Raw genomic sequence first — 27968 nt, forward strand, 5'->3', positions numbered from 1 at the left:
GTCCCTGATTGAGCTGCAAGTCTCGTATTAAAGATGAACCTTCTGATGCTGTTGTTTTAATAGTTATCTCTATTTTTCTCTGCATTCTTTGGATCAGGACGTTATGTTGCACCATAAACTAACCTCCATGTGAATGACCTTTAATTAGAATGGAATATCCAATGGAACATTTCAAAACTCGAAGGGGGTTAATTGGACGCCTCTATAAAACACGCTGCTGATGAATAGGCTACCGTTAAAATAGCCAAAAGAGGAAAAGAGAAATGGAAAGAGAAAAAGTTGATCAAACTTCTGTAAATGTGCTTTATTAATACATTTGATTGATTTTAAATACATTTTATTGACAATCGTCCTACTTTGTGATGGATATGAACACGTTCATGATTCCGTTGGTGATCACTTACCTTTGTGTTTGTGTGTGTTTCTATGCACTCACAGGGTACAGTTCTTACCCCAACAATGGAACACGCCATGTCCATCCAGCCCACCTCCATGATGGGACCTCTCACCCAGCAGCTGACCCACCTTTCCCTGGGCAGCACAGGCACAGTCAGTACTACACACACACACACACACACACACACACACACACACACACACTATATTCACAATAGACACAAGCTAGATGCATAAGGAAATTAACTGTCCCTTAGCTAAATGTCCTGAAATGAACAAGATCAATAGTTAATGTCATATTCTACGCACTATTTGTGTTTTCCTCTCTGCCTTCCCTACAGTATATTCCGGCCAACACATCTATGCAGGGGACCTACCTCCCCCAGTACACCCAAGTGCCTCCCTCCAGTGTCCCAGTGGAGGTATGAAGTTAGCCTCGACCTCAGCTGCCTACATTGAACATTTCCATGAAGAGAAAGAGTGACAATTGAAATAGGACATATTTGCTAAAACCTGAGGCATCCATGTGCTTAAAAATGGTTTTGAGACCAGGAGTGAGTTTTTGAGTACAGACGTAGAAAGCTTGCATTTTAACTTTTTTAAAATACATTAAGACCTGGGGGTTTATTGAAAATTGCTATAAAATCGGTTTCTTTCTCTGATTCATACCGCTGAAGTACGCCAGAGTGAAGCCTTTGGGTAACTTACTATTGACAGCCAAACTGAGACTCAGCAGAAATGGATAAACTGGCAGTACTTGGGGGTATCTCAAGTTTCCAAAATAACTGTTAATGTCTTTGCTGGAAGCATAGACTGTGGACTAAATTGTGGATGCAGTCTCTGTGACATCACCCATTGGATTCTTAAGCTGACTTTTGAAGACCACTGATGGGGGTGGTCATATTGAATATGCTGTCTCAAACTAACTTTTCAAGAGGGAGGTAGAAAAATTAGACTGAACGCAGAATGACATGTGGCATGAACTTCAGCCACTGCTTGATTTTAAAAAAGCCTCTTAGCAAATATGTCCTGGTTAACAGATTTCCCCTGTGAGATCTGACTGTTTTTTGATGAATCTGCAAAAAGGCTAATCATGTCGTTTTGATGGGGAGGGCAGTGGGAGAATACAGCCTATTTATTAATGAAACCTGTTTAATTTTCACAAATTGTAAGCAATTATCAAGTTGCCTTAAAATCACCAATCCTCTTTTTCAGGAGAATGGTGGTCAACAGCAACAGGTTTCCATGGAGACCCCTGCCGAACACACAAACTACTCATACCAACACAACAAGTGAAACAAAGGTAAGACAATGAAAGCTCCATCGATCCGTACAGCAAATCATCAATCAATCCATCAATTTTCATATATATACTGAATAGTGTCTAATCACAACTACAGCTATCTCATGACAGAATACATACAAAGCAGGTCTACACTTTGCTCTTTGTAAAGTAGTATTAATCAGGCTGAGGTTTTTACTTTAAGGATACGATCAAGTAAATGGTACAATAATCATTTCATCATTTTTTAAAAAGACTGGTTATGTCATTGATAATAATTCAAATCAACTCTTGTCTGATTGGGGAGTTACAATAAAAGGAAGCTTAACTTTGCTCATGACTCAAAATATATTTGAAAAAGATGTTTGCATTAATTATCGCCAGTTTTAGGCCAAACTATGACAAACTATGATGTTGTTGTTTTTCCTTTTGATATAAGTTTGTCTTAAAAATATTTGAAGATGCATCCTGTGTTCTGAGGGTTCATTCATTTTGCTTCTAATGAAATGCTATCTTACCATTTGATTAAATGACTTAATATTCAGCACTGCTGATTTTTATAAACTAAATGTATCAAAATCCACAACACATGTCATCCTTACTCACTGTTTTAGTTCAGGAAACAAAAAAATATGCAGATTGAGCGAGCATCCTGTAAGCTGATTCATGAGAACTTTCAGCTTATTGAAGTGATGAAGGACTTCTGGCAAAGTCATCCGTTTCCTTGAGTTGTCATCATTTACAGAACAAATACAAGTTAGGAAGTGAGATCTGAGTTGGTGTTGTGAAGGAACATCTAAGAGGGGAATAATAGCTCCACAGCAAACAGATATCTATTTGTAGATATTTATTAAATCTAAAACACAATCAGTTGACCGACATTGTGCTCCAGGATTGCGTTACTCTCTTTTGCACTCAGCATTGACTGTTTTTTAAAGCATACAGCCAATTCCTATGTCATGGTCACTGACGGATTATTTTTAAAGCACATATTTGTTCATGCTGAAAAGCACAAAAAGTCACAATTCATAATTATTAAATCAAGTATATATTGACTTTGGAGCTGGCACCCCACTTACATAATAATAATAATAATAATAATAATAATACATTTTATTTATAAGCGCCTTTTAAAAACACAAAGACACTTTACAATAGTTAAAAACAGAAAGAACAGAACAGTAAGGACAGACTAACAGACATTGCAACATGACACACAAATCATAAAGATAACAACAATAAAGGTAAACTACATAAAACAGAAAATACATCACAATCATAGAGCTACATGAGCTATATGAGCTACATAAGCTATATGAGCTATATGAGCTACATGAGCTACATGAGCTACATGAGTTACATGAGCTACATGAGCTATATGAGCTATATGAGCTACATGAGCTACATGAGCTACATGAGCTATATGAGCTATATGAGCTACATAAGCTATATGAGCTATATGAGCTACATGAGCTACATGAGCTATATGAGCTACATAAGCTATATGAGCTACATGAGCTATATGAGCTACATAAGCTATATGAGCTACATAAGCTATATGAGCTACATGAGCTACATGAGCTACATGAGCTACATGAGCTATATGAGCTACATAAGCTATATGAGCTACATAAGCTATATGAGCTACATGAGCTACATGAGCTACATGAGCTATATGAGCTACATAAGCTATATGAGCTACATGAGCTATATGAGCTACATAAGCTATATGAGCTACATAAGCTATATGAGCTACATGAGCTACATGAGCTACATGAGCTATATGAGCTACATAAGCTATATGAGCTACATGAGCTACATAAGCTATATGAGCTACATGAGCTACATGAGCTACATGAGCTACATGAGCTACATGAGCTACATGAGCTACATGAGCTACATGAGCTACATGAGCTATAGTCCTCAGAGCAGGTGGCCCGGTCTCGACCCTCAGCACTTGTTGCATGTCTTTCCTCGCTCTCTCATGCCAGTTTTCGATTCTATCCACTGTCCTCTCTCCTATAGAAGCATGAAAGCCAAATAGATAAATAAATACCAATAGTGTGTGTGTGTGTGTGTTTGTGTATGTTTTGTTGCTTCCAGCAGGGTGGGGCCTAGAGCAGGAGAAAAATCCAACCACAGGATTCTGCTGAAAGACAACTGTGCTCCGCACCTAGCACCCGGACTTGAACATGGATAACAAAAGGAACATGTGTGAGTGTTTTTGTGTTGGTGTGTTTGTGGGTGCGTGTGTGTTTGTATGTGTGTATGTCTGTTTTTTCGTTCGTTTTTTAAGAAAAAGGACAACACCCAAAATATCTGACTTTCCTGCTCACAATCCTCAAGAGTTTTTCAACCAAAGGTTGGGATTCTATCTCACAGAAGCTAAGCTCTATTTTGATTACTGAAAAAGGAACATAACAAGAAGCTGAACAAAAAAGAAAATTAAGAGAGGAGGAAAAGACAGAGCATTATTTTTGTGCACGCAATGTAACAAATTCTTATTTTTTAAAAAGCATTCTGGATGTTTCAGGGTGATTCAAGAAAGAGTTGAAACACAATGTGTCTTTTATTTTTTTGTAAAATATGCAAACTTGTATGTTTGTCTTTCCTGATGTCTGTTGTTTGACGTTCTATTTGCAGCAGCATGGACAACGATTTGTACAGATTTCAGAACTTACACACACTTTGTTGGCCTGGTGTCATTAACCGTTTAAAGCTACTTCCACTCTTACAGACCATGTTAGACCATAGTTTAACTTTGTGTTAGTGTTTAACTTTCAACCATTCTTTCATATGTGAACAAAAGACAATCAATTATTTCTATTTATATTGAATTATAGGTCTATTTTGAAGAGTTTTTAGATCATTTAAACATACATTTATAGAAAAGAAGTTATTCAATACTTAAGTTTTTACAGTCAAGATGAAGTGGACTCTAAAGGATGTGTACCCAACATTCATAATTACATTTGGCCGATGACTTCACATCAAAATGGCTTCATAAGACATGTTCATACTAAAAGTAGTTCCCTTTTTGTCATAGAGTATTTGTTGTTGCATCCGTGTCCATAAGAAGTGGTTTTAAGCGGTTCTATTATGACTCTCCATAAGGCATCATTGATTTCATCCTGCTTCAGATTTGATTGGTTACTGAGAGAGTATGTGTACTAAGAGCAATGCAGTTACTAAATTAAGATGTAGTTTTGCAAAAGCAATGAGGGAAATCAAATAGAGAACTAATACAAATGCCTGAGAGAGAGTAATTTGTGTGATAGGAAAGGGAACTGTAAATCTGTTTTTTTTTCAATGCTGCTGCTGAGTTTGATTTTTCTTCCAGTGATGTTTAGTTTGTAGGAAGTTCATTGTATTCTTTTTGTCTGTCACTTGAAAACCTTTTGAGCTACTTTACCTTATTTTTGATGAATATATCTTTGAAGTAGATTGGATTTTAGTTTTAGAATTACCTTCTTTTTTTTTTTTTTAAATAGAAAGTAGATGTTAGTTTTGTTTTTCTCCACCTTGGGATTGACGCTGTTTTCTTATGCACATACATTTTTCTCTTGCTTCGTTTCCACACGGAAGAAGAGAACAATCGTTCTTAACCTCGTGTCTTCTGTCCTCATATTGCGTGACCTGTGTGTAGAAAGCCTTTTGAAGAGGAGTGCTGAACCAAACCATGACTTTGTTTAGTGCTGATCCAAAAGATTCATACTGAGGCTGCATCTGTGTTGTGGCTCAAAGAGGCTTCATACGTACAAGCCCAGGTATGCTTCGACAGTCCATCCAAATATGTTGAACTTTAATTTATACAGACATCATAAACTGTAGATATGTAGATAATAGAAATCATGGTTTTACAAAAGTACCGCTCACGAGACCGTGGAAGTGCCATTAAAGACGATTCTTATAGCCTTTAGTGAGACAGTTTGTCTGAATGAATTTGTGAGTGATCCAAAACTCTGCAAAAACTATTTGAAGCTAAGCCTTAATGTTTTCTCTTTGGAAGAACTGCCTTGTGTCTCATAGGATCAAAACGTAGTTGTAAATACTATGGTAATGATGACAGGCTTATTTGAATGCCATTCAGTTGGTCGTCGCGTCAGTCAAGTTAGCTGTACGGTTGCGAGGTGCTTTTTCCTTCCTTGCTCCTCAAACCATCCATAATCAATCCAGTGGGGGGGAAAAAACAGTGTGATCATGACTTTCTCAAAGCTTGCAGTTTGATGATTCTGTTTTTGTCTTCACGTTTTTGTGTGTTTCTATTCATTTCCACAACCAAAGATGTTGTCGCCACCAATCTTATTAGCTCGTTGTCACTGAATAAAAAGCTATTTTCTGGTTCTGATGGTTGGAAACAGGCACAGAATTTTCTAAATTTTTTACGTTTATTTCCTTTTAATGCAATTGTTCCGAGAATACCCGAGACAAAACGAAATATTTAGGCTGATTTGAAATAAACGTCTAAAGATTGAAATGATTTTTATCATCCTGTGTTAAACAGTTTTCCTCATACCTCATGGATTATTTGAGAGAACGCATACTCTTAGTTTTCTGCAAACACCCGTGAGGAATACAGAACCTTTTTCAGACATGAGCTGACGTTGTATAAAGTCCTTTTTCTCTCCTTCCATTTCTCTTCACATAATTTGTGTCCTTTTCTTCTTCTGTGTTTTGTGATCTTTTTTATGATTTATGTCATGTCCAGAAAACACAGTGATAACCAATTGTTCAGATTCAGTGCACCATGAAGGAAAATGTCATGGATATTGTTTATATGTTCAGAGAAATGATATTCCATGTGTTAGCCATTACTTTTAATACAAAAACAGGTTTTTGAAACTATGAAATGACCACTTGTTGCAATGCAGCGTTTATTTATTTTGTTTTTTTGTTCTGTTTTTTTATTTTAATTTTAGATTTTATAAAAGGATATTTTGGTGCTCCAAATTGAAAAAGCATCAGGAAAATCATTGAATCTTAAAATCGGATGAAATTTTAGGACTGCTTTGATTAATGGTGTGCGGTATAAAGAGCACACAATATTTGACACAAAACATTTTTGCTTGCACTTATTATTCAGTTGACACTAATTTAATATGCTCTATTTGTCAGTAATGTCCATTTAATGGCTTATTTCATAGATTCAAAATGTTTTGCTGCTAAAACAGGATTTCCAAGCAGATGCTAAGATGTTGCCCAGTCTGGATTTTTAAAATGTGCGTATTTACTTTGATTTGGTTACTTCAGAATATCCATCAGTTTTATGTTTGCAACAAACGGCATCATGATACACATGTACAGAATATAGAATAAGAGGTTCCCTGTTATTTTTTATTCTTAAATGATTTAAAGACGACAATGTTTTCTTATGTTGACATTTTTCAACCTGAAATAAAAAATGGCCTTGTTGCTCCTCACTTTGGAAACCAAATTTGCGTGAATTCCAGACATTTTGGAAATCCTTCGGGCTCGTCTCACGCTCCTGCTTGAGAACAGTTTTCTTATTTATACAAGAACTCATTTTGTACAGTTTTGTTAGAGGAAAGAGGTTTTGATATTTGGTTATTTTGCAAAGCCACTTGGCTACTTTTGTCTTCCTGTGCCAGAGATGCTAAAATTGTCTGTAACTTGTGTTTTTTTTATTGATTGAGATAAGATTGTCTTTTTTCTTGGTTTTATCTTTGAATTTGACTATGTCAATTTTTTTCCTTTTTTAAAAATAAAAGCCTTGTTTCAATGAACGTGTGAACTGTGCTTTATGTTTTGTGGTCATTATTAGATTCCAGAGGCTCCATACTTTGCAGCATCTGAGTCTTGGCTGTGGCTCAGTGGTCGAGTCGGTGGTCTCTCAATCGGAAGGTCGGGAGTTTTGATCCGCAGCTCCTGCAATAACATGTTGATGTGTCCTTGGGCAAGATGCTTAACCCAAAGGTGCTCCTGCTGTTTCGTCAGCGGCGTATGAATGTGTATGAATGGATGAGTTAATATTGATACCTTACATTGCAGCCCCTACCATCAGTGTGTGAATGTGTGTGAATGGGTAAGTGTGACATGCAGTGTCAAAGTGGCTTCAACATGATGTCACTGTTTCAGGTTGTGGGGGACATGACCCCTCACTATTAAAAAATTAAAACTGAAAAATAAAATATTCATAGTATGTGATGAATGAGCAGCAGTACTTTTGCACAAGTCTATTTTTTTAAAAGAAAAAGCTACTGACTCTCTTTAATTTAGCCACAATTTACTTATATTTTATTTTTAAGAAAACCTACTTTGTGCTTACCGAGATCGTATAATAAATTAAAAGAAAAATCTTACTCTGAAACAAAACCTACACCCTTGTTGTGAACAACATAATTGTGTTACCAAGTGTTTGAATACCTCAATCTAAGTACTCATTTCCACCTTACACATTTAAGACACTGTTCATTGCTTGTGGTAATTTTATTGATTTATTGATGATTATGTCAGCATTAAATAGACGCAACTCATTTTCTTTTAAAAAGTTTAAATGCTATGTGATTTCACTCTACAGTTGAGATATTTCTAGTAACAGTCATGATTCTATATCATGTCGCAAAGGCCACATTAAAGTTTCAATAGAAATGGCAACTGATCTAATAACCACATGTAGTTATAGGAGGTTACTTCATGTTGTTGGTGTTGTTTTTTAGCTTTCAGATTTCACATAAACAGTGTTTTCCATAAAAACACACAGACTCAAACTGAACTTATTTATATGAAAATATGTTTACACAAATACCATAAACTATTAAAAGTGTCATCGTGTATTAGAAAGGAGTATAAAACAATCTGCGCCTTGTCTACAAGAGTTTTCAAATAGTCCCTGCTGAAATGAATAGATTTCTGGAATCTTCCCATTTTTGGTCCCATAAGTGAAACTGATTACATCTGTCACACTACAACTGTCTTTGGTGGGTTATTTACTTATGGGTCTGGTGAGTGTTTTGCGTGTGTGTTTGAACACACTGGTTTGGGGGCGGGATCACAGTAGTGTCTCCTGAACATTATGAAAACAGACCATCAGTATATTTGAGAGTAAAATGAACACTTACATTGCGGTATCAGAGGAGTGTACACTAAGTCAGAGGTCAGTGTCAGACCCAGCAGCAGGATTATATGGGTGTGATTACCAGAACAAAAGCCAAGAACAAACAGTCGGTTCTTACTTAAGGAAAACGGAAAAAACCTTCAATACAGTGATGCAGTGAATTTGAAATCCCCGATGTCATCTTGTTTATGAGGGGAAAAATCTAAGTTGTGATCCTAAGAGTCCTGACATTGCAGCTGAGGGGCAAAAATACATGTTTTAATCGCGACCTCCTCCCATGATCTGTAATAAGAAGCTAAACAGGTAGATAATGTCCAGGTAGATGCTGAGTGTTGCAAAGACGTACTCCTCTGGACTGATAGTGTAGCGTTTGTTCCCGAGCAGCAGCTGAGTGTCAAAAGCCAGGAACTGTAACAGCAAGAGAGACAGATGGAGGAAAACAAGGAGGTTGATGATTTAAAAAAGAAAAACAATTGATAATTTGGTTTTGATGGTGTATCTGATTCTCACCAGAGTAAAGAGGATGGCTCCTATCACAGCATAAATAGCATGTAACCATGGAACCTGTGGTGCAACACAAACACAGCATTACAAAACACAGATAAGAAGGATAGAAGGATGCTAATTGAAGAAAGACAGTACAGAACACAGCTAGATTATCCATGAGGCTAATCCCTCCTCACACACCCAAATATGGCCAACAGCACCAGAGGCATTAAGCTGTGAATGCAGTTTAGATAACTGCTTTACACTGTTTCTAGAAAGGTGTGTGTACACGTACACTCAAAGGGTAAGGGAGTGACTTACATATCCAAACGGGACAGCAATGGAGATGGTGATGGCGCAGAGGAGCATGACCATACACAAAGAAAACAGGACACCTTGACAGGATGTGACGTCAATCTGTGACAGGACACACACAAAAAAAGACAGTTGATGAAATTATTTTACTTTTACTTTGTACGTCTGTTTTGCTATTTGGATTCAGTTTGAAGTTTGGTTAAAGCTCTTCTTTTCACCTTGCTCTGGAAGCTGAAGATGGTGACAGAAAGACACACTATGGATGTGATTCCCAGACACAGAACCACTGACTTAGTGTTGTAAAAGCTGGAGAGGAAAGAAGACAGTCATGTTTTTATTGAGAGTTTTATTCTGAAAAGGCTTTGATAAGTTGTCTCAAATCACAACATGAATATTTACCTTGACATAAATCCCATCATGAAGGCCATGCTCAAAGTCTGATGGGAAAAGTAAAGTTACAAAAGTTATCATGTGTACTGAGCGTATAAGTAAAGCACATTATATTGAGCTGTTATTATGTAGAAGAAGAATACTCACAAAGAGAACTAGCAAGATAATATTCCAAGGGAACTGCCTCCTGTTAAGATAGAAACAAAAAACTTATAGTTGCACATATATTTGTATTTTTGTGACACCCAATTAACTTTTTCGTTTGTTTTTGTCTATTTGTTTCAATTGTCTTGATGTCATTCAATGAGAGCATGCACTCAGTGATTTCCTTAAGATGTAATAAAGGTTGAAGGAATGAATGAATGAAAAAAGCTTACCTCAGCTCTCCGCAGCAGGACAGTGCGATGTAAGTGGCAAAGAACATTAAACTAATGAAAAAAGGGGAAAAGAAATGTATCAGTGTATTTTGTAAGGCCTCTGAACTTTGACCCTTCCCTAACTTCCCAGGCTACTAAGCAAGCCTTGGTGAGAGATCAGAGCATATCTATGGATGACGCAGACCAGCAGGAACTATGGATCAAGGCCACAGAGATTTCTATCTGTAACTGTACCAGATCCACTCAGTTAAGACTTGTACATTGTATTTACATATCACCTGCTCTTAAAGACTAAATGAATAATAATGTATCTTCCTGTAAGTGCAATTAGAAGTACAGGTCATTATTTTCATTGTTTCTGGCCATGATTTGAGTTGCAAAGATACTGGTCTGACATGTGACTGACAATGGACTTAAACCGGATGTGCTCCTCCTTGGTCTTCTTGATGTTCATATTGGAAAAGCCAAATTCAAACGACTATTTGGTCTATTTACTTTTGCCAACAGAAGAAATGTTTGCTTTTCTGGAGCAAAGACTCTATACCTAAAAGAAAAAGTCCTAGCACAACTTATAATGTAACATATTCCAGTGAATATATTACATGAATGCATTAATACATTTCTATATGGTATGGGACCCGTATTACCTACTGGTCCTGTAATACCAGCCTTCCTATAACCTTGCCTTCTCTTTACCTTGTTGACGCTACATTTCCTAGAGATGGTTGGACTGTTGGGTGACTTAGATTGGTTATATATATTTTAATGTATTTTTTTTCTTTAATTTTTGTGATAATCTTTATATTTTTGTTCCTTGTTATTTCTGCACGTACATTCAAAAAATGAGGAACATTATGAAAAAAATCTAATAAATAAAGTAACAGAACAAAAGTTCCAAATTCAAGTGTGTTCACTTACTAAGATGCCATGTACAATCCAGGATGAGTCTGAATATAAAACCTCACGGGTGCACTGTATGGGGAAAATAAAAAAAAAATAATTCATGTTTCAATCGAAGTTTTAAAAACACATACTTTCATTTCTAATGGTGATATAGAAAAGCAAAAGAGTACATACCAAAATGAGAATAAAGCCACAATTGCCACTGTGACAAGCAGCTGGACCATGAGGATGGCATAGACCTGCAGGAAGACAAACACCATGTCAGAGTATTAGAAGTGTCACCATGATGGGGATTTGGTTTGAAATAAATGCTCTCGTACCTTCCTGATGAAGGTCCGCCTGATGGTCTTGTCATCCCAGACAAACTGGGCCTCCATCTCACTGTAGCCTTGAGGAGGTGATAAAGCAGGAAACATCTTACTTCTCATGAAGTCATTTTCAACATGTGATGTCCACTCACAACTTAACACTCGATTAAAGAGCTATATGAATCATTATCAAGAGTGAAAATTGAAAAGATTTCCTTTTTCACTTATTCCTATGTATATTATTTACCAGTATTTCTATTCAAACGTTGAAACATGATTGAACAACCATTTGCTGTGTGCAGTCCAGACATCAACACGGAGCTTAATGACATCAGTAAGCCAACACATCTTTAGTTTAATAGAATGTATAATGGTCAACCAAAAAGAGTTAGAGAGAGAGTTATTTACCTGCTGTCGCCTCCTGATATGTTGGGGGCTCATTGTCATCAATCACCTGCTGGGTTAAAACCAGTATCTAATCAGTCATCAAAAGCATAATTCTTTCCATTCCATAAAAAAAAAAAACAACTTAGAAACAAATCATGTTTCACACAAGAAATAGCCGACTGGTGGTTTCCCTTTCACCAAAATGTACTGCTGTTAAAGCTGCCTATACACACTGGCAGATTTTTGTTTCATTAGTTCTAAGGATTAGGATGGATGTGATGGTCCTCCATCTTTTCGTAGTTACTGCAGATAAATACGATCCAGAGAAACCGATGTTTATTAAATATGATTCTTCACATTTATTGAAAAGAAAAAATGTAATTGCCATCTTTCGTTTGATGATTTTGCCCTTCTGTTATGAGATAGTCTGTGTGGCTCTTTAATCTTTTTAAATTCATTTTGTATTCAAGTTCAAGGAACAGACAGAAAATAAAACATGAAATTGTATGAATCTTTTAAAACGATCAATACAAAAGTGAAACCACAAAGCAGGAAAGTAAAAAACATACCTTTCCCTTTTTCATGATTATTCCCTTTTTTTTCCCACTTGTGACGTTGACGATGAAGAAGACTCTTCTTCAATCACAGGTCAAATATAACCTTGTAGTTCTGTAAATCCAGTGTTTATAGGACAAAATGAGCTAGTCTTCTCTTGTTAAACAGGGTTCTGGGGGTAGGAAGCACTGCGAGCAGAAATGTTGTCTGTAGCATAGATGTTGTTCTGAATTTATCTCCCGCATGCGGATTACTTTGAAGCTTTAAAGGCCTCCATGTGGTTAATCTCTTTCTAACCCTGATCCCAGGCCACCCCTATCATTGGTCTAACAAGGACATTCCAGCAAAGTCCAGGTAGTCTAAAAGACTGAGATGAAACCAGACCATACCACTGCTGCTGCTAAACGTGGGTGTTGTTCATGTCTCTCTTGAATGGCGCAGACCCCTTCAACAGTGTTTCAGGACAGTTAATCATATTAGTACCAACTAGAATGACTCAATGCACTTACATACCTGAATTACATGTGCATTACACAAGTGTTTCGCTCCACTTCGGGGGGGCTAAGACATATAAAGGATATTTAATAATCAGCATTTCTCTATTAATATTGTGACGTTTTCCATTACAAATATAAAAACAAACAAACTCTGCACATGTTCACTGACAACGTGGCTTCATAGTATTATCAAAAGAGCCTATGGTGGTTAACTTTGTCATCACATTTTTTTTGCCTTTGACCATTCTCGTAAATATTCATAAGAATAAACTGAAACAAAACAACATTGGACTTGAATTGTATTCATTTGTACTTGAATAATGTGGCTACACCACAGTAATCTGATGAATGTATGACATCATGTTTTTATTTTTTGTGTAAGAGACTGGCTTTGTAACAGGTGAATCAGACTAATGAGATTAAAGTTAAGAACATTACAGAGCACAACACATAACCTGAAATAATGAGATTTACTGACAGCACCCACCTTTGATCTACATATTCATTTAAGTGTTCTCTGCTGGACCAAGAGGTCAATTGGGGAAATGGGACTCTAAGGAAACCGGATTCATTTGTCTCAATACAGAGTTTAAAATATGGGTCCAAATAGAAAAACACTGTCCACATTTCAGGGTTCTAATAAGCTTCTTCATCATTCTGAGACCATAAACAACACGATTAGGATGAATGACATCATGTCAGGTTAGGAATGTGGTGCAAACATGACAGTTTGCCAGAGGGTGTTAATGGCTAAATATAAAGCTTCTGACCAGAGCGCTTCAATGGCAACGCACGCAACTGGGAAATAATCGACTACCACATCAAAGAACATTTTCTACATTTGATAATTATTAATGACGTTCACATAAGCCCTTAATGGAATTTAAAGTTTAGACAAAGTAAAATGGAGAGAACCTGTCCAGTTGCTTATATCCCTGTAAGATGTTTTACCCCAGTATAAGCCATAGCGGGTTGTTTCCATGTTTGGCTAGTTGTGCTTTTGATATTATTTAGCTGCTACAATACAGCATGTTATTATTATCAATGCAGATTCTAAATATTGGCCTTTCTGAAGTCATTTACTTGAATACCCAATTTAAATCAGTATAGGCTACTAATACTTCAAGTTTGAAGCAGCATGCCTGCAGATTTGCTTTGATCGACAGATTGCTGCTGCTAGCTGACTGACAGGTGTATCCTCAGTTCGGTCACTTTAACTTCACTTCTTTGCCATGTTTGTGTTGAAAGAGATGGAACGAGAAATTAGAATGAGATCCAGGAGAAGACACAAACATGAAGTTACAAAGAAAGTAAAAGATCCAGCGAACAGGGGAAATAATTCAATTTCTAAGCATGATGAGTACTGTTTCTGTAAGGATGAGATTAATTCTTATAAGTGACTGTGCTGCTGAGGCAGAAAGTCAGTCTGAAAAGATTTCAAATGGTTGTGGATGCTGTGAAAGCGTTTTTAGACATTGTGTATAACTGGAGAGGAAGTGCAGGGGCTGCTGAAAGAGGCCTTCAGGCTTTCTCAGAGTCTAAACTGAGGAGCAATGTTGGAGAATGGATTGAGGAGTAGAGGGATTGTTTTTAAACTTTTAAATATATTTTATTTCAGTTATTGTTTTATAAGTTTAAAAAAAACTGTAGTGTTACAGTAAATCCTGATGTAGGCGGTAATGCAACTCTTTGGATGCGAACTGCCTTTAAAAGCCAACGAAGAAGAAGAAGTAACCTAGATATGTTTGTATTAGACTGTGCCTTTTGGAGTGTCTTTTATGAACGTATTGAACAGATCATGTGATAGTAGTCGGCCCAAGAGGCATGTGTTTCAGTTTTTCGGTGAGTTATCATCGAGTATCATTTATTTTAGCACCAATAAGCATGTAGCCTAGATCTGTGTCCGTGCCCAACTCTGCAGAAAGTTTTGAAAGGTTCCCAGAACATCCTCTCCTACGATGACCGCAGGGAGAAGCAACTCAATGATTAATATGACAGCCATGTTCTTTTCCAGGTCCTATGTCACCGCGCCTATTTAGGACTATAGGTCATACAAACCAACAAGGAAGAAAATAATGACCCAAAAAAATGTACACTTACTATTTCAACGATTGAAGGTAGACAACAACATTTAAAGGGTCCGATTTTAGATTCAATAAATGTTAGTTTTAAATCCGAGTTACTGTTCTACGCAGTACCATCACCTCAGTGCTTCACGCTTGTCGCCACAAGGTGGCATCAGCAGATAAGAATACATTGTTAAGATTATGACTCAAAGGGAATTTGTGCCAGACATATAATGTTGTCACTTACCTTAATTATTTGCCTTTGTTCTTAGGGAGGTATAGTAGACATTTGCCATTTGCAGCACAGCGAAAAGACTATAGCAACTTACAATATAACACTTTGACTTGTGATAGTGGAGTGAGATGATGGTTTGCCACAACACTTTAGTTACACGTAGGCTACTTCCAAATTCCAACTTTACACTCTCGTCCACCATTTTAATAAGGTAGACATAAAGAATGTTACACCTTTTTTATTTATTACTTATCTGCTGTAGCCTAAATGTGACATGGCCGAATGTCTCAGACCAGCTGCTTTTAGAGATGTGAGCTGATATTATGTTTCTCATACAGTGATTTCAATTTCATTGGTCCTTGTCGAAGTCCTTTTTTGATGTGATTGAATGCACCACAGAGGTACAGGCATTTGTCTGTGTTGTTTTTAGTCATAGGTGGTATCAGTGATTTTTGCGGGCATTTTTGTCTTTCTGTCTACTTAAACATAATGTCATGGCAAAAGTGGGTTCTTGTTGTTATATTTATGTCCAGCAGGTGGCACGTAAAGACCACTGCACATTTTATAGAAATTACTAGAACACTGGTTGAGTCGCATCTACTGCAGAGACTGTTTTTCTTCTTTACTTAGTTTGAAAAAAAAAAAAAAAAGAGGGCAGGGGGCTTTTGGTTGATACTAATTTACATCCCTAAAAAAAATCCCAAAAAACATTTGCCTTATGCGAGGGCTTTTTTTTTCTTTTTTAAACTTTTAAGCGAATTCTGAATTAAAGCATACACAGCCTATAATTTTAAATATGCGAGAATAATCTCCTGAATTTTTTAAGTCAAAATATAGAAGGGGCAGGGGTCAATCACTACAGTATAACCTTTAAGAGAGTATTCATTTTAGCTTGAATCCTTACTTTCTTCTGTACATTTTAGACTAAATATTCTCTGCTGGTAGCATTTATTTAAAGAATACCAGTGTATGAATAAAAACAGATTTATGAAGAGTCAGAGTCAGAGTTGCTTTTTATGGAAAATGTTCCTAAACATTAGAACAAGTTTGTCTCCCCAGATCGTAGCCTGAAGTGATAACAGTGGTGGTGGCTTCCCCTTGTGTCGCCTTGAATACTGACTATTCATCTCTGCTACGTCTCTAAATAACCTTCAGTTCATGTGTGTTTCACTGAACATATTTCACGAAACAGAGCCCATCTTAGTCCAACGTGTTCTTCTCAATGGCTGCTTTGTTGGCTTCATTCTGGAGTTGTAAAGAACATAACCTTCTTGAGTGATTCTCATTGAAATTACATGTATTTGCTAGCACACACTCAAAAATCAAGTGGTGTTTGTTATGAAGCATCCGATTGTTCTCCACCCTGGAGCACTATTGACTGATAGCTGCTGTTGCTAAGCTACAGCAATACTGTTGGTAGAATCACATTAGGAGGAAAGCTTAAAAAAATGGAGCACAAGGAAAATGCTTTATGATGTTATTTAATAATAGTACTCTATGGTGTCACCATAAAACATTTACAAAATATTCACAAGGTGATACACTCAGTTGACAATACATATATCTCAATTATATATCTTCAAATAAAAAGTTTGTACTTGGAGCGCACAATTCAAATGCTGCTTTCTCTTTGCAGTCTGTATAGCAGTCTATTAGTCAAGATATTATACAATGTATCAACACAAACTTCATTTACATATTTTATAATCTGTAAACTAACAAGAACAATAAAAGTAATGTACAAAATTTACAATATCACACCTTAACACATAACCCCTCATACATGGTCTAAAATGACCAATAATTTCTCCCTGATTATCGCATACAAATACAATGCAGCTTACTCTCATTTCTTAAAAATGTTATTCACTTCTCAATCACGTATGATTTTTATAAAGATTTCCCACATGGTGACATTTTGTGAGAATAGCTTATATCATTTTAACAGGGCATACACATCCTCCCAACTGCTTGTCATACATTTCTATTGCTATGTATATATGGACTTAAGAGGTATGGAAAAAGTGCCCTTTGCACAATATAGCATGGATTTAGTTTTTATAAATGGTAGTTGGTGAATGTTTGTACATGTTCCTGTTTCTCTGGGCAGGCATATGTGCTTCCCACTATTAGCCCTTGTGAGCCGGGAGAGGAGTATAAAGTCTGGTGAGGAACAGCAGGCTCTTTCTTCTTTTTGGTCTCCAGAACAAAAATACTGACAACTATGACTTGGTGGTCTCATGTTCACTTGAGAAACCCGAGGAAGAACACAGTCCAGGTTGTTGTTAGGCAATCCTGAAGGAAGAATCAGTTTGAGTTCAGGAGCCCGCACCATCCTGCCGTCCTTCACCGATTTCTTTATCAAGATGATCGCTCTCTTTTGTAGCATCGGACTTAGCATGGCCCCCGCAACAACTGTCCATCATGCATAGGCCAGTGTGCTCGATGTGGCAGGCCAGGCTTGCATGGGGAGGTCCCCAAAACAAGATACCTCAGTTAGCTTAAGCTCTTTGAGCTCAAGGATCTATGCGGAAAGCTAAAAGCTTGTCAGAGTGGTGGTTGTTCAAGGTGCGCAGGTCTGGCAGACGTAGCAGCAGCTTTGGGAAGAGAGTGCTGTCATCTGGGCGACGACTGGTGATGAGAGAGCGAAGAGCTTTTATGAGATTCTCCTGCAACTGCTCCACTGCTCCAACCTCGACTATACCAGAGCGATCTGGAGAAAGGAAGGGGAAATTCAAGTTAGGCACAAGGCATAGCGTGACTACTGTATTTGCTTGTTTGTTACATGTATGATTATGTGTCTTACCAGCAGAAACGAGCACGACGGCCATGAAAAGGGCCATCTCATCTGGCTCCAAACACATTGATCCGAGCTTCTCGCTGAATTCAAACATGGCGTCCAATAAGGAGCCCATTCCAAGAGCCCTCAGTGATGCCAGGGAGTATGTCTGCCCGTTGAGGAATGTCACTGTCCTCTCCTTGGGATCAAATAGTGAGCAGAACCTCACCATCAAAACCTGTGGACACAACAAGAGTCAAGTCAAGATCATGTCATACATACTGTAACAGGATAAAAAGTAAAGAAAATCTCCCAAGTTCCCACCAACAAATTGAACTGGTCGTACCTGGAAAGTGCCGGATTTGAGTAGCATGACCTGATCATGCTGGCTTAGGTTCTGGAAGCCTGGGATGCTCTTTGCAAACTCCACAACCTCTTTAACAGCAGGAGTGAAGCATTGGGAGAAAGACTCCCACACCTCTTGACTTGAGCGACTGGCTGGGGCCACTGGACAGGAATTGAGTGGACACGCCTGAAGAGGAGGGGGAGAGAAAATAAGTAAGAATGTGTCATGGACTTTTCATTGACAGCCAATAGATGTTCAGGTTCTGGATATGGAAAAAAAGGTCTCACCAGCACTTTGGCTCCTCCGTTCAGCTTCCAGGGGCAGGGACTTTGGTTCTGGGAATCTCTGGAAATGTAGCTGCTGTGATTGGCTGAGTAGGCCTGAGATGATTGACTGCCACTGAAGGGGCACTGGTTCTGATTGGAAGAGAAGTTGTACTTGGAGTTGTCCATATTGGTGTTGTTGGAGTTTCTGTTGTTGCTGGGTGCGATGGGGCAGGTTGTGGCGACGTGGTAGCTTGATGTGATGTTGGCCTGCTCTGCCCGAGCTGTGTGGTGCGTCTGGGTTGTCGAGTGCGACATGGAAGCTTCTTGCACCTGACTGTTGTGAAATGAGGAAATGCCTACGTTGCTGCTGACAGCTGCCATCTTGGGTGGGTCATCTTCACTTTTAATGAAGTGATTGCGGTAAGACTGTGATATGGAGCCTGCTCCTTCATTTGTCTGATTTTGCGGACTGCAGGGGGCGTCGGACGGAGATGACACCTCCATGTCCATGGAAGCTGATTCGTTGAGACTGTTCATGTAGCTTTGCATCTCATCCAAGAGTCGCTGCTTCTCCCGTTTGGGAATACGCCCAAAACGCACAGCTGAGGGACAACAGAAGAGAGAATCCTCTGTTAGCAATTGATGGCACTGAGCTTTGATATCACTGCCAGAGATACAGAATAACACTCAGACATTTCAACAATCCAGAGAAACAACCACCTCTTTTATATTGTTACAACTGACAATCGAGCAGTAATCTCTATGAGGATTACTAATCCAGAGACCTCTATACTGTCTCTGACTATATTCTGTCCATCACAGTTTCAACTCGATACAGACACTCTAGCCTTCATCTCATCTGATGGCCTCATCCTCCTCTTCTCTAACCTTTACAATCCTCCCTTCCCCCCTTTCAATACTGCACCTCCACCGACAGCGCTATTTATAGTCCGCTGTATGCTACACCTCCTCCCCCATCTCTCTCTCTCTCTCTCTCTTTCTGTCTTCATGTTGAGAGCTCGCTTTCTCTCTTTTCAGTGAAAGTAGGTCACTGGGTCGACAGCATGTCATTAGAAAAGTAACAAAGTGAGAAGTGGAAAGGTCAAAAAGAAAAGAGAGGCAGGTGGGAGAGATGAAAGGAAGGGAAAAGATTGGATGATACAAGATGTACCCGTGCTCACCGACCATGTTGTCAAATCAAAATATGTGAATATAAAAAGTGGCTTTCTGAGTTTATATCAGTTTTATTGTCGGCTTAGATAGAACATTCCTTTTATAGCCTTACTTTCATTTTGTGCACATTCAGAAAATTAAAACATGAAAAAGTAGGCCTCCTGTGATCATATGAATTAGCAGGTGATTTTTCATTCCCATATTTTGGCTTTTTTGGGTCAGCTAAAAGTGTTTGCTCCATAAAACCCATGATTTATTATCACCTAGTTTAGTCACATCCCGAGAGATGAGAGTCCTGCAGTGAACAAAAGCAGTAGAGCTGATTAAGTGTAGCAATTATATTTACATTTTCAGCTCAAGCTCTCTAGGTTTTGGTTATTAACATGACGGAATAACATTTTTGTTTGTTAATGTCAGCACTGACAAAAAATAGTAAGGGCAGTACGTCACATCTTGGTGAGCACATGGGGTAATCAACAACTTGCTGTGCCCCAATTTCCTAAAATAAACTATTTTTGTCGCAGTTTCTCCATGACTGATGACTGCTGGGATTTCAAATGTGCTCTTCCCATAAATCAGACTGCGTGCATGGAGGGAGGGAGATGGAAGGGACAAAAAGACGAAAGGAGGAGAATGCAAACAGAAGGATGAAAGATAATTTTAAGATAAGGTAAGAGACCGGAGTAGGAAATGTTTGTATTATAAACATGCAATAGATATAATTAAATGTATGTTAAATAATAACTACTCTTAAAAACCCTGTTTATGTGGCCCCATGAAAACCCTAACTCTTCACTATAAAAAAAAATCATTCAGTTGTAGTCATATGAGTAAATATTTTGTTAGGAAATAGTCTCTCACCATCTCTGGACATGCCCACGGAGAGACACTTCTTAAAGCGGCAGTGCTGGCAACGGTTTCGGTTCATGCGCATGATTATGCACTTCTCATTCTTCACACACATCTTGTAGTGGATATTCTGCTGAATGCTGCGTCGGAAGAAACCCTGGAGGAGGCACAAAAGAAAAAAAAGAGTTTGAAGAGTGTCTTAAGTGTCAATGTGTATGTTCTTGAAGCTACTGAGACATGATATTTTGACACTTAGAGACATGATAATGCTTTGTTTGCTCACCTTGCAGCCTTCGCACGCATGCACACCGTAGTGGAACCCAGATGCAATGTCTCCACACACCTTGCACAGAAGCACCATACCTCCGGTTTCTATGAAAGAAGCATATAATCATCATCAGAGAGGAATACAATAAGAAAGTACCTGCAGGTAAACATGGAGGGTAACAGGACAGAAGGAAGTGAGGGGTACTTACTGGTAAACGTGCCGGTGAAACCACAAGGTCTTTTGGCCACTGTGGGATGGCTGTAGGTTGCAGACGATACGGTGGTTACTTGGGCAACAGGGGCATTGTTTACTTCAGGAAACTGGAAGACCATTCTTGGGGAAGGACTTCCTCCGTCCTGTTCCCCTCTCCTCTTCAGGGGCCCGATCTCCTGAAAGGAGTTGCTCTCTGGCGATGAAGGCTGCGAGTGGGAGGAGGGCGATTGAGTTTGGTATCCACTTGAAGGGCTGCCAGGGCTAGGGCTGGCACTGCCGGATGAGCCAGCATACAAGATAACACCACCTGGAGAAACAGAGAGGGGCAAGAACTTAGTTTTCCATCTCCATGTAGGTCAGTGCTCACATGTGAGTAAGAGTGTTGAGCAATGCTCTACTTTGATTCAGTGAGCCTACTTGGCAGACGTTAACGAACACACACATAACCCTGATCATGTTTGGATAACAGATATTTGAGCTGATGAATTATTTAGAAAAAAATGCCAGCTACAGAAACAAAAGCTCTGACCTGGATAACTGGATACAGGCTTTGTATGCCAGTGGGCTAGTTGCCAGTTGAAGAGTTCTAAGTGAATGAAAAAGCTAAAAACACAAAGACCAGGCAAGATGCACCTACAGTACACCAAGGATTGTATAAATTTTATGATCTGATAATAGACTGTCTGAAATCTGAAATACAAACCTCTAATATTGCATTGTTACATAAAGTATTTCTGGATAATTATTAATGCCTATCATAATATGTCAGTGAGTCAGGCAATAACAAGCCTTTGTTTAGGGCTGTCACATCAAGTCGGAAATGCCTTATTACCCCGCAACACACCGCCCACTCCCCCCTTGTTTTGATGACAGTATTCTTCCCTTTCAAAATGAAAGACTGCCCCTCACGTGCAGGCAGAGCCAGCCAGCTGCCTCCCTGTTTGCTTTCAGCATCGAGATTTTACTCCTCTCCCTCCTCCCCTTCTTTTCTATCCTCCTCCCCTCCTACCTCTACTTCCCTCCCTCCCTCCCTCCCTCCCCTCTCTGGCTGCGGGCCTGCAGACCCATCTATCCGCCAGCCACCTGACCGGGAGCTCACATGGACTCTTGACACAGTTCCCGCCCGGCTCACAAGGCTCTTTGCGCAGTCCCGTGTAGACAACAGCAGCAGTACAATAACAAGCGCTGGGGCTGATCACGTTTGGACTAGAGAGCTGCTTTAATGCTGTGACTACAGATCTAGAGGAAAGCAAGCAGCACACAGTTACCTCTGCATTCCACAATAGAACTGTCTAGAGGGTCACAGTTATTTGTTGTTAGCATTTTTATGTATTTGTTTTATATAATTAAAAAATATTTAAAATGAATTTTTCCACTTTTTTTGCAATTGCAAGCCATATTCATGACACATTAATATATTTCTGCTTATTTAGGTCCCCTCGTCTTCATTTTAAAATATGCCCTCCTTTTATTTGCTATCAGATCACTGTGTCAGGTATCCAAATACTGGAGCACAATTGCCTGCCAACCAAGATGATTCCCTTAAGAAGAAACTGTCTGCAAGCATCACTATCTTCATTTAGAACCTGGGCTTGTAACACAATGATAACAACTGCCCCTTTAGGGTTTCTATTTGACAGATAACTCATTTTCATTGAGCAGTTAACCTTGGTTACACGGCTGCACTAAGTAAAGTAAATGAACTGTAGTTTCATATCTCCAACAATACCCTTGAACTTCTCACTCTGTCATTCTGTGCACTTTTCCTCTAGAGGACCTTGACTCATCTAAGAAAAAAGCCTCCCTTGGCTCTTGTGCTTTCTCTCCTTGAGAAAACACGTGCTGTCTGACTGATTAGCTGTAAGTGCCTCCTTAATTCCACTGCTCACACGTGTCAACACTGAATGCAAGGTACTCTAAGTTGAGCTTGTGTGTGGTGGCAGCTTCAGTGTCAGACAGTGACTTCAGTTGACATACAAATGTTGCATGTGCAAGTTTCTGGTGTGTTTCTTGGAGGAAGATAAAGCTCTATGTGCACATGTGCATCACCTGCAGAGGGAAAGGGTCACACCCTACTTGCCACATGAACTCCACACCCACTGTCTAGTTTAACATGCTCCGCCCCCGTGGCATAAAAACATTCCATGTTATTTCTCTAGTAACCATTTCCTGGAATCTGGTGTGACTGGTTGCCAGAATGAGCACAGGTTATAACATGTGACCTGTGGATACTCACAGGGCCATAAGAGCCCCAGCATAAACAAAACACTCCTACGCTCCTCCTTTTTTGCCATGATGCCTTTATGTCTCTGCAGGCATGCATGGCAAGGAAACTATAGACAACATGCTCAAATAATCTCTGGGGCGGAGACAGTCCTCTGAACTCCAGTTAGTCTGCACTCTTTCACTGTACATACACGTGAAACAGCTGGACGCATGTCATGTGTATTTTCTAAAGGGCTTTTCAGGAGCAATTTATGTCACATGAATTCTTGCTAAACATTAATGATTCCATTGCATGTTGTTCCACTTTGGACTTGTGTTTCAAAGGTTTACAAACAGGTATTGTAGGTTCACCAATCCATGAAAGACTAGATGAAGAAGACAATTATACTCAATCCTTGGATAGTAACGCTATCTGTCACAGAATCTACATCAGCTTTTAATATGAATTAACTATGTGTGTGGGAATCTGGTTTCAGGATTGACACAAGAGCCCAACATTAAGCTCAGTGTTTCTGTTGGCAAGAAGGACATGTGACACACTGATCTACTTGAACAAACTTAATATTTTATACACAAATATAAATGGTACAGGGGATTCAATTCTGGATAAATGAAAACGCAGTGTTCTGATGATCTTTTGATCATTTCTGGTCAGGCCATAATTTTAGGTCACAAGGTCAACTCTGAAAACTGTAGGTTATATTAGACTTTCTTCATGAATGTATGTACAATGTACACTAATCATACTTTACAATGACTCCAAATGTTTTTTTTGGGACCTGGCATGAAACCATAAAAAACTTGAGCCAATCCTTCCAAAAACATGTTCAAGAATAAAATAAAACTTCAACTTTACCACCCCTTACAGAAACTGTGGTGGTCTATGAGCACAATAAACTAGTGTTATCCCACAGAACAGTTTGCCATATGTAGGTTATTTCGTGGCCCACGCACCAAACCGTAATAGTTCAAGCTTAAAAAAGCCAAATTAAGCATTTTAAACCTGTTCTAGTTACCAGAACAAGGTGAAATACTGCTAAACCTCTCTGACCCACTGACCATCTATCCACAAATAAAGAGGAATCCCCGTGCGAGCTCAGATCGAGCGGAGTACACGCGGCGGAGGGGAGCGGGCGCGCGGGGCGGGGTTGCTAGGGAATCAAGCGCAGCACGTGGAAACAGAGGCAGTGTACACGTGCTGTCAGCTCGAGGCGGGGTAACTGCGTATTAAAAATCAGGCGCATGATTCATCACGACGGATACTACCCAGGGTGCACTGGGTGGGAAACAGATGAAAAGATCTGACAATCACACTACAGTAACTCGCAGTTCAAGGACATTTTAATGTCTCGACCATCCGAATATAGGCTAATTTAATTGTAAGATATATAAAGTGTTGGCCTCTTGTAGTCTATGTATTATATCTACATATTGCACCAAATTACACGCTATAATATGGAAGCCTATTCATTTCAAATGTTCATCGCTGTTGACCTTTGAGACTATGCTACCCTACTTTAAATAGGCCTAAAGTGGGCTATTGTATGACTGGTTCGGTTGTAGGAAAACATTAACATAAATTCATACATGTAAAGATTCACTGCCACACCTGTAAGCAACAGCATGTAATCTGTAACTGAGCCACTAAATTATCTGTAAATGTTTCTCCTTCTTTTTTTGTGTGCCTACAACGTGCTGGACTAGAAGTGGATGTTTAATCAGAACACTGTTTCTTCCGGTCATTGCCAGTAGTCATGGATGAATAACTTGGCACAGGTGACTTCCTTTGACCTAGTGGGCGTTGACTGCTCCTTGACATAGCTGCTCACATGTGTTTGAGCAAGGAAGAAAAAACAAGTTGCCCCTCAGCCAACGATATTATAAACTGCCAAGTGAAGTGACTCACACTACAAAAAGGAAACTACACCGCACAACTTCCCGTACATGCCTCAGTCCCGTACGATTCAAGGGAACAGCTGCCTCTGAATTTGAGCACATTATTAAGAGTGACATTCAATAACACAAGAATAAGGGCCATAAAAGACAGGTTAAGTGGGCCTCAAGACAACGTGCCCGGTCATGGGGAGTTTGTTTACATGCGGGGAATCGGAAGTCCACGACAAAGATTGACGAGAGAGGACTTCCCCCCTCCGTGCTCAGCTCCACTCACTCCAAAACTCTCCCTTGTCTGAATCCCAAAAGCTTTTTGGCAACACGCCAGATGTTACACAGCAGACTTACTCTTAATAGCATGTCATTTTATACCCCAAATTATAGGATCACATCTAAGCTGGGAACTAACAGAGAGGCTACCCAAAGCAGCACATTACGTTGAAAACACAGCATCTTCAGCACTTTATTTATGATAAATGTCATGCCAAGGTGCATAGGCTAAATGTGTTCTTTCTACTATTTAAATACATTATTGTTTTTATTCATTCATTGAAACAAGAAGCAATCTAAAAAAAAAAATCTCAAGGCACTCATTTCTATAAAACAATTGATATATCTGTTATAACATGTTGAATTAATACATTTGAATTAAACTATTTATGCTTTGTCTATTGTTCAGTTAGTCAATGTAGAGAGATGCAATATCATATCTCTTGTCATAATGCACCATTGTCTGCATTTTTTTTTTACATGACCGTAATTTGAAACATAATTCAAGAAAAAATTAAATCTTACTCACCACCAGGACTGTGCTCCATGATTCCTAGAAGATCGTTGTTGTTCTGTTGTTCCGTGCTGTTTAATTCTGGAAGCTTAACCCTGGAATGATTGCCTTTGCTTGACACCTAGGAGTTTCGTTGATATAGGTGAAAGAATCGCGAACTGCCAAGGCATGAAGAGTGTATCCAAAAACTTAAACAAGCAGGAGTGTGCACAGGGCATTTGGGGGTCTTGAGATAACCCAGTAAACGAAAGAAGAACAATATATTTTTTTTAAGGAATTGGAACAGGTCTCGGTTTGATCCAAATATCTTCCAAGGGTGAGTAGATGCGCAGGGCAGATCAGCTCTCCGTCAATGCTCCGAAAGATGCCTAATGTTCAGATATCACTGAGCAGGGGTTCTCTAAATTACAAGAGGTCCCAAAGCATCCAACTGCTTGCCATGTACAGTCAACATTAAATCATGAACAGAGTGGAAGTACTTTAAACACTCCCCACTCATCAATAAGCAACACGCGTCTCGAAATAGCCAGCACGTTTTCAGGTGCCTGAGAAATGTGACCAGGTTTTTTTCTGCTCTCTTTTTGTGTGTCCCGTCAACCGCCTGTTTGTTGATGTGTGTTAGGGATGTCTCCCGCCCTCTCTCCCCCCCCCCCCCCCTCCTTCTCTCTTTCTGTCACGCTCTCTGAAAACATTTCACCCACCTCCTTTCTTCATGCCCCCACTCTTTTTACTCTTTCGCACTTTTTCATTGGCTGAGAGCCCCGCGTGGAGAGGGCACATTGGAATGCTGGTTAAAGCTCTACAGCATGTGCGCATGGCATGTGAGCTCACGCTGCCCTACTGACACACATTTTATGCTAATGAGCTGCCTGGGCTTGGCGATAACACAAAGAGGAAGGAGAGAGAGGAGGGAGGTCTCACTCCTGCCTTGTTTTCCCGTGTTCACTTCATGTTGATGCAGTTATTTTCGATTCGGTTCAAACTGGCTTTATTGGCAAGGGAAACATCCGTTTACATTGCCAAAAGCATGTGGAAATAAACACAAGTTTATTTATAGGCTATAGCACATTTCAGCAACAAGGCCATTCAAAGTGCTTCATACAAGACATCAGAAGCACCATGTCAAAGGGAAAAATAAAAGTTAAAATAGACAAGTAAAAAAAATCACTAAAACATACCATTTACAATCACAGAGAATATTGAATATGGAAATATGTGAAATCAAATAAACAAAATAAGATCTAGAAGAAATAAATAAATATGACATTAAGGGAAATAAGAAATCAAAATATATATACACTAATTTGTTATAGAGAATTGTGTTATGTCTATACAATAACATAATACGAGAAAATTTAACTTTAAAAACAGAGCTGCGCAGGATTGCAGTATTATAATAGTAAATGTTCATAAAAACAGTTGGTGTTAAACTAATGAATATAAAATGAAAATGGTTAGTTTGCTCTTAAAATGTATACTTGTAAGTATTGAACTTAAGATTAAAATACAAAAATGTAAAAAGAAAGTATTTTTACAAGCCCATGTTGTTTGTATTCAGAGATTAATAGTGTAGCTGATCGGTGTAGTACCCAGATGATTAGACAGTATTGTTCATCATGGTGGTTTTGTGCGATGGGAGTACATAATGTGCTGCACATTGCTGTGCTTCATCCAGCAGGTATGGACATTTTGGTCATTGCTCATGTTGTCTAACTCTTTTTCTATGTTTGTGATTAGTGTGACGTATAGGTCTCTGCTGTCCTGGTACAGTGGACAGGTTATTAAAAAAGTATAGCTCTATTTCCACCTCCTGTTGAGCACAGTGGGCGCTCAGTCTGTCCTCTTTAGGAAGCCAGATCTGTTTTGAAGCAGCCTCTCTAAATGGTAAGGCTGTTCTCA

At 38.9% G+C, this 27968-nt stretch overlaps 3 protein-coding genes across 6 annotated transcripts in view; 1 reads left to right on the forward strand and 2 right to left on the reverse strand.

The window, feature by feature from the left end:
* LOC132977818 (RNA-binding motif, single-stranded-interacting protein 2-like) overlaps positions 1-7422 on the forward strand; it is a 31114-nt gene extending 23692 nt beyond the window's left edge. For 2 of the 3 annotated variants that reach the window (XM_061042698.1, XM_061042696.1), the window contains exons 11-14: positions 439-549; positions 738-818; positions 1612-1699; positions 3782-7422. In XM_061042698.1, coding sequence (XP_060898681.1) covers positions 439-549; positions 738-818; positions 1612-1692 — 273 coding nt within the window. In that variant the 3' untranslated portion in view covers positions 1693-1699; positions 3782-7422. The remainder of the gene's footprint in view (positions 1-438; positions 550-737; positions 819-1611; positions 1700-3781) is intronic. The other variant, XM_061042697.1, reaches the window with a different exon arrangement.
* Positions 7423-8449: 1027 nt separating this feature from the next.
* On the reverse strand, positions 8450-12689 carry faim2b (Fas apoptotic inhibitory molecule 2b). Of its 2 annotated transcripts, none has more exons than XM_061042700.1 (12): positions 12489-12689; positions 11941-11986; positions 11545-11612; positions 11399-11463; positions 11240-11293; positions 10322-10372; positions 10092-10131; positions 9954-9991; positions 9773-9860; positions 9561-9656; positions 9264-9317; positions 8450-9161 (listed from the first exon to the last, which is right to left on the reverse strand). In XM_061042700.1, exons 1-12 carry the CDS (start codon positions 12501-12503, stop codon positions 9012-9014), a joined length of 765 nt encoding a protein of 254 aa, XP_060898683.1. In that variant the 5' UTR covers positions 12504-12689; the 3' UTR covers positions 8450-9011. The 2 variants fall into 2 exon arrangements, with proteins under 2 accessions (XP_060898683.1, XP_060898682.1); XM_061042699.1 differs by having other exon boundaries at positions 11941-11989.
* A 4048-nt stretch (positions 12690-16737) lies between these two features.
* On the reverse strand, positions 16738-26675 carry nr1d4b (nuclear receptor subfamily 1, group D, member 4b). The gene is made up of 8 exons (XM_061042664.1): positions 26085-26675; positions 21162-21473; positions 20969-21057; positions 20698-20842; positions 18685-19265; positions 18398-18583; positions 18079-18289; positions 16738-17985 (listed from the first exon to the last, which is right to left on the reverse strand). Exons 1-8 carry the CDS (start codon positions 26101-26103, stop codon positions 17789-17791), a joined length of 1740 nt encoding a protein of 579 aa, XP_060898647.1. The 5' UTR covers positions 26104-26675; the 3' UTR covers positions 16738-17788.
* Positions 26676-27968: the final 1293 nt, after the last annotated feature.

This window comes from Labrus mixtus, chromosome 7, assembly GCF_963584025.1.
Source record: "Labrus mixtus chromosome 7, fLabMix1.1, whole genome shotgun sequence".
In the NCBI taxonomy this organism is placed as follows: domain Eukaryota; kingdom Metazoa; phylum Chordata; class Actinopteri; order Labriformes; family Labridae; genus Labrus; species Labrus mixtus.

What these genes read in the sequence shown, in the direction of transcription:
- nr1d4b (XM_061042664.1), bottom strand. An exon ending in CGTGGGCATGTCCAGAGATG is followed by an intron (nt 19,266 to 20,697) that starts GTGAGAGACTAT and finishes GTTGTCCCTCAG; the next exon opens with CTGTGCGTTTTGGGCGTATT. An exon ending in ACGGAGGAGCCAAAGTGCTG is followed by an intron (nt 18,584 to 18,684) that starts GTGAGACCTTTT and finishes CCTCCTCTTCAG; the next exon opens with GCGTGTCCACTCAATTCCTG.
- faim2b (XM_061042699.1), bottom strand. An exon ending in GGATTGTACATGGCATCTTA is followed by an intron (nt 10,373 to 11,239) that starts GTAAGTGAACAC and finishes TTTTTTCATTAG; the next exon opens with TTTAATGTTCTTTGCCACTT. An exon ending in TCTTCAGCTTCCAGAGCAAG is followed by an intron (nt 9,657 to 9,772) that starts GTGAAAAGAAGA and finishes GTCCTGTCACAG; the next exon opens with ATTGACGTCACATCCTGTCA.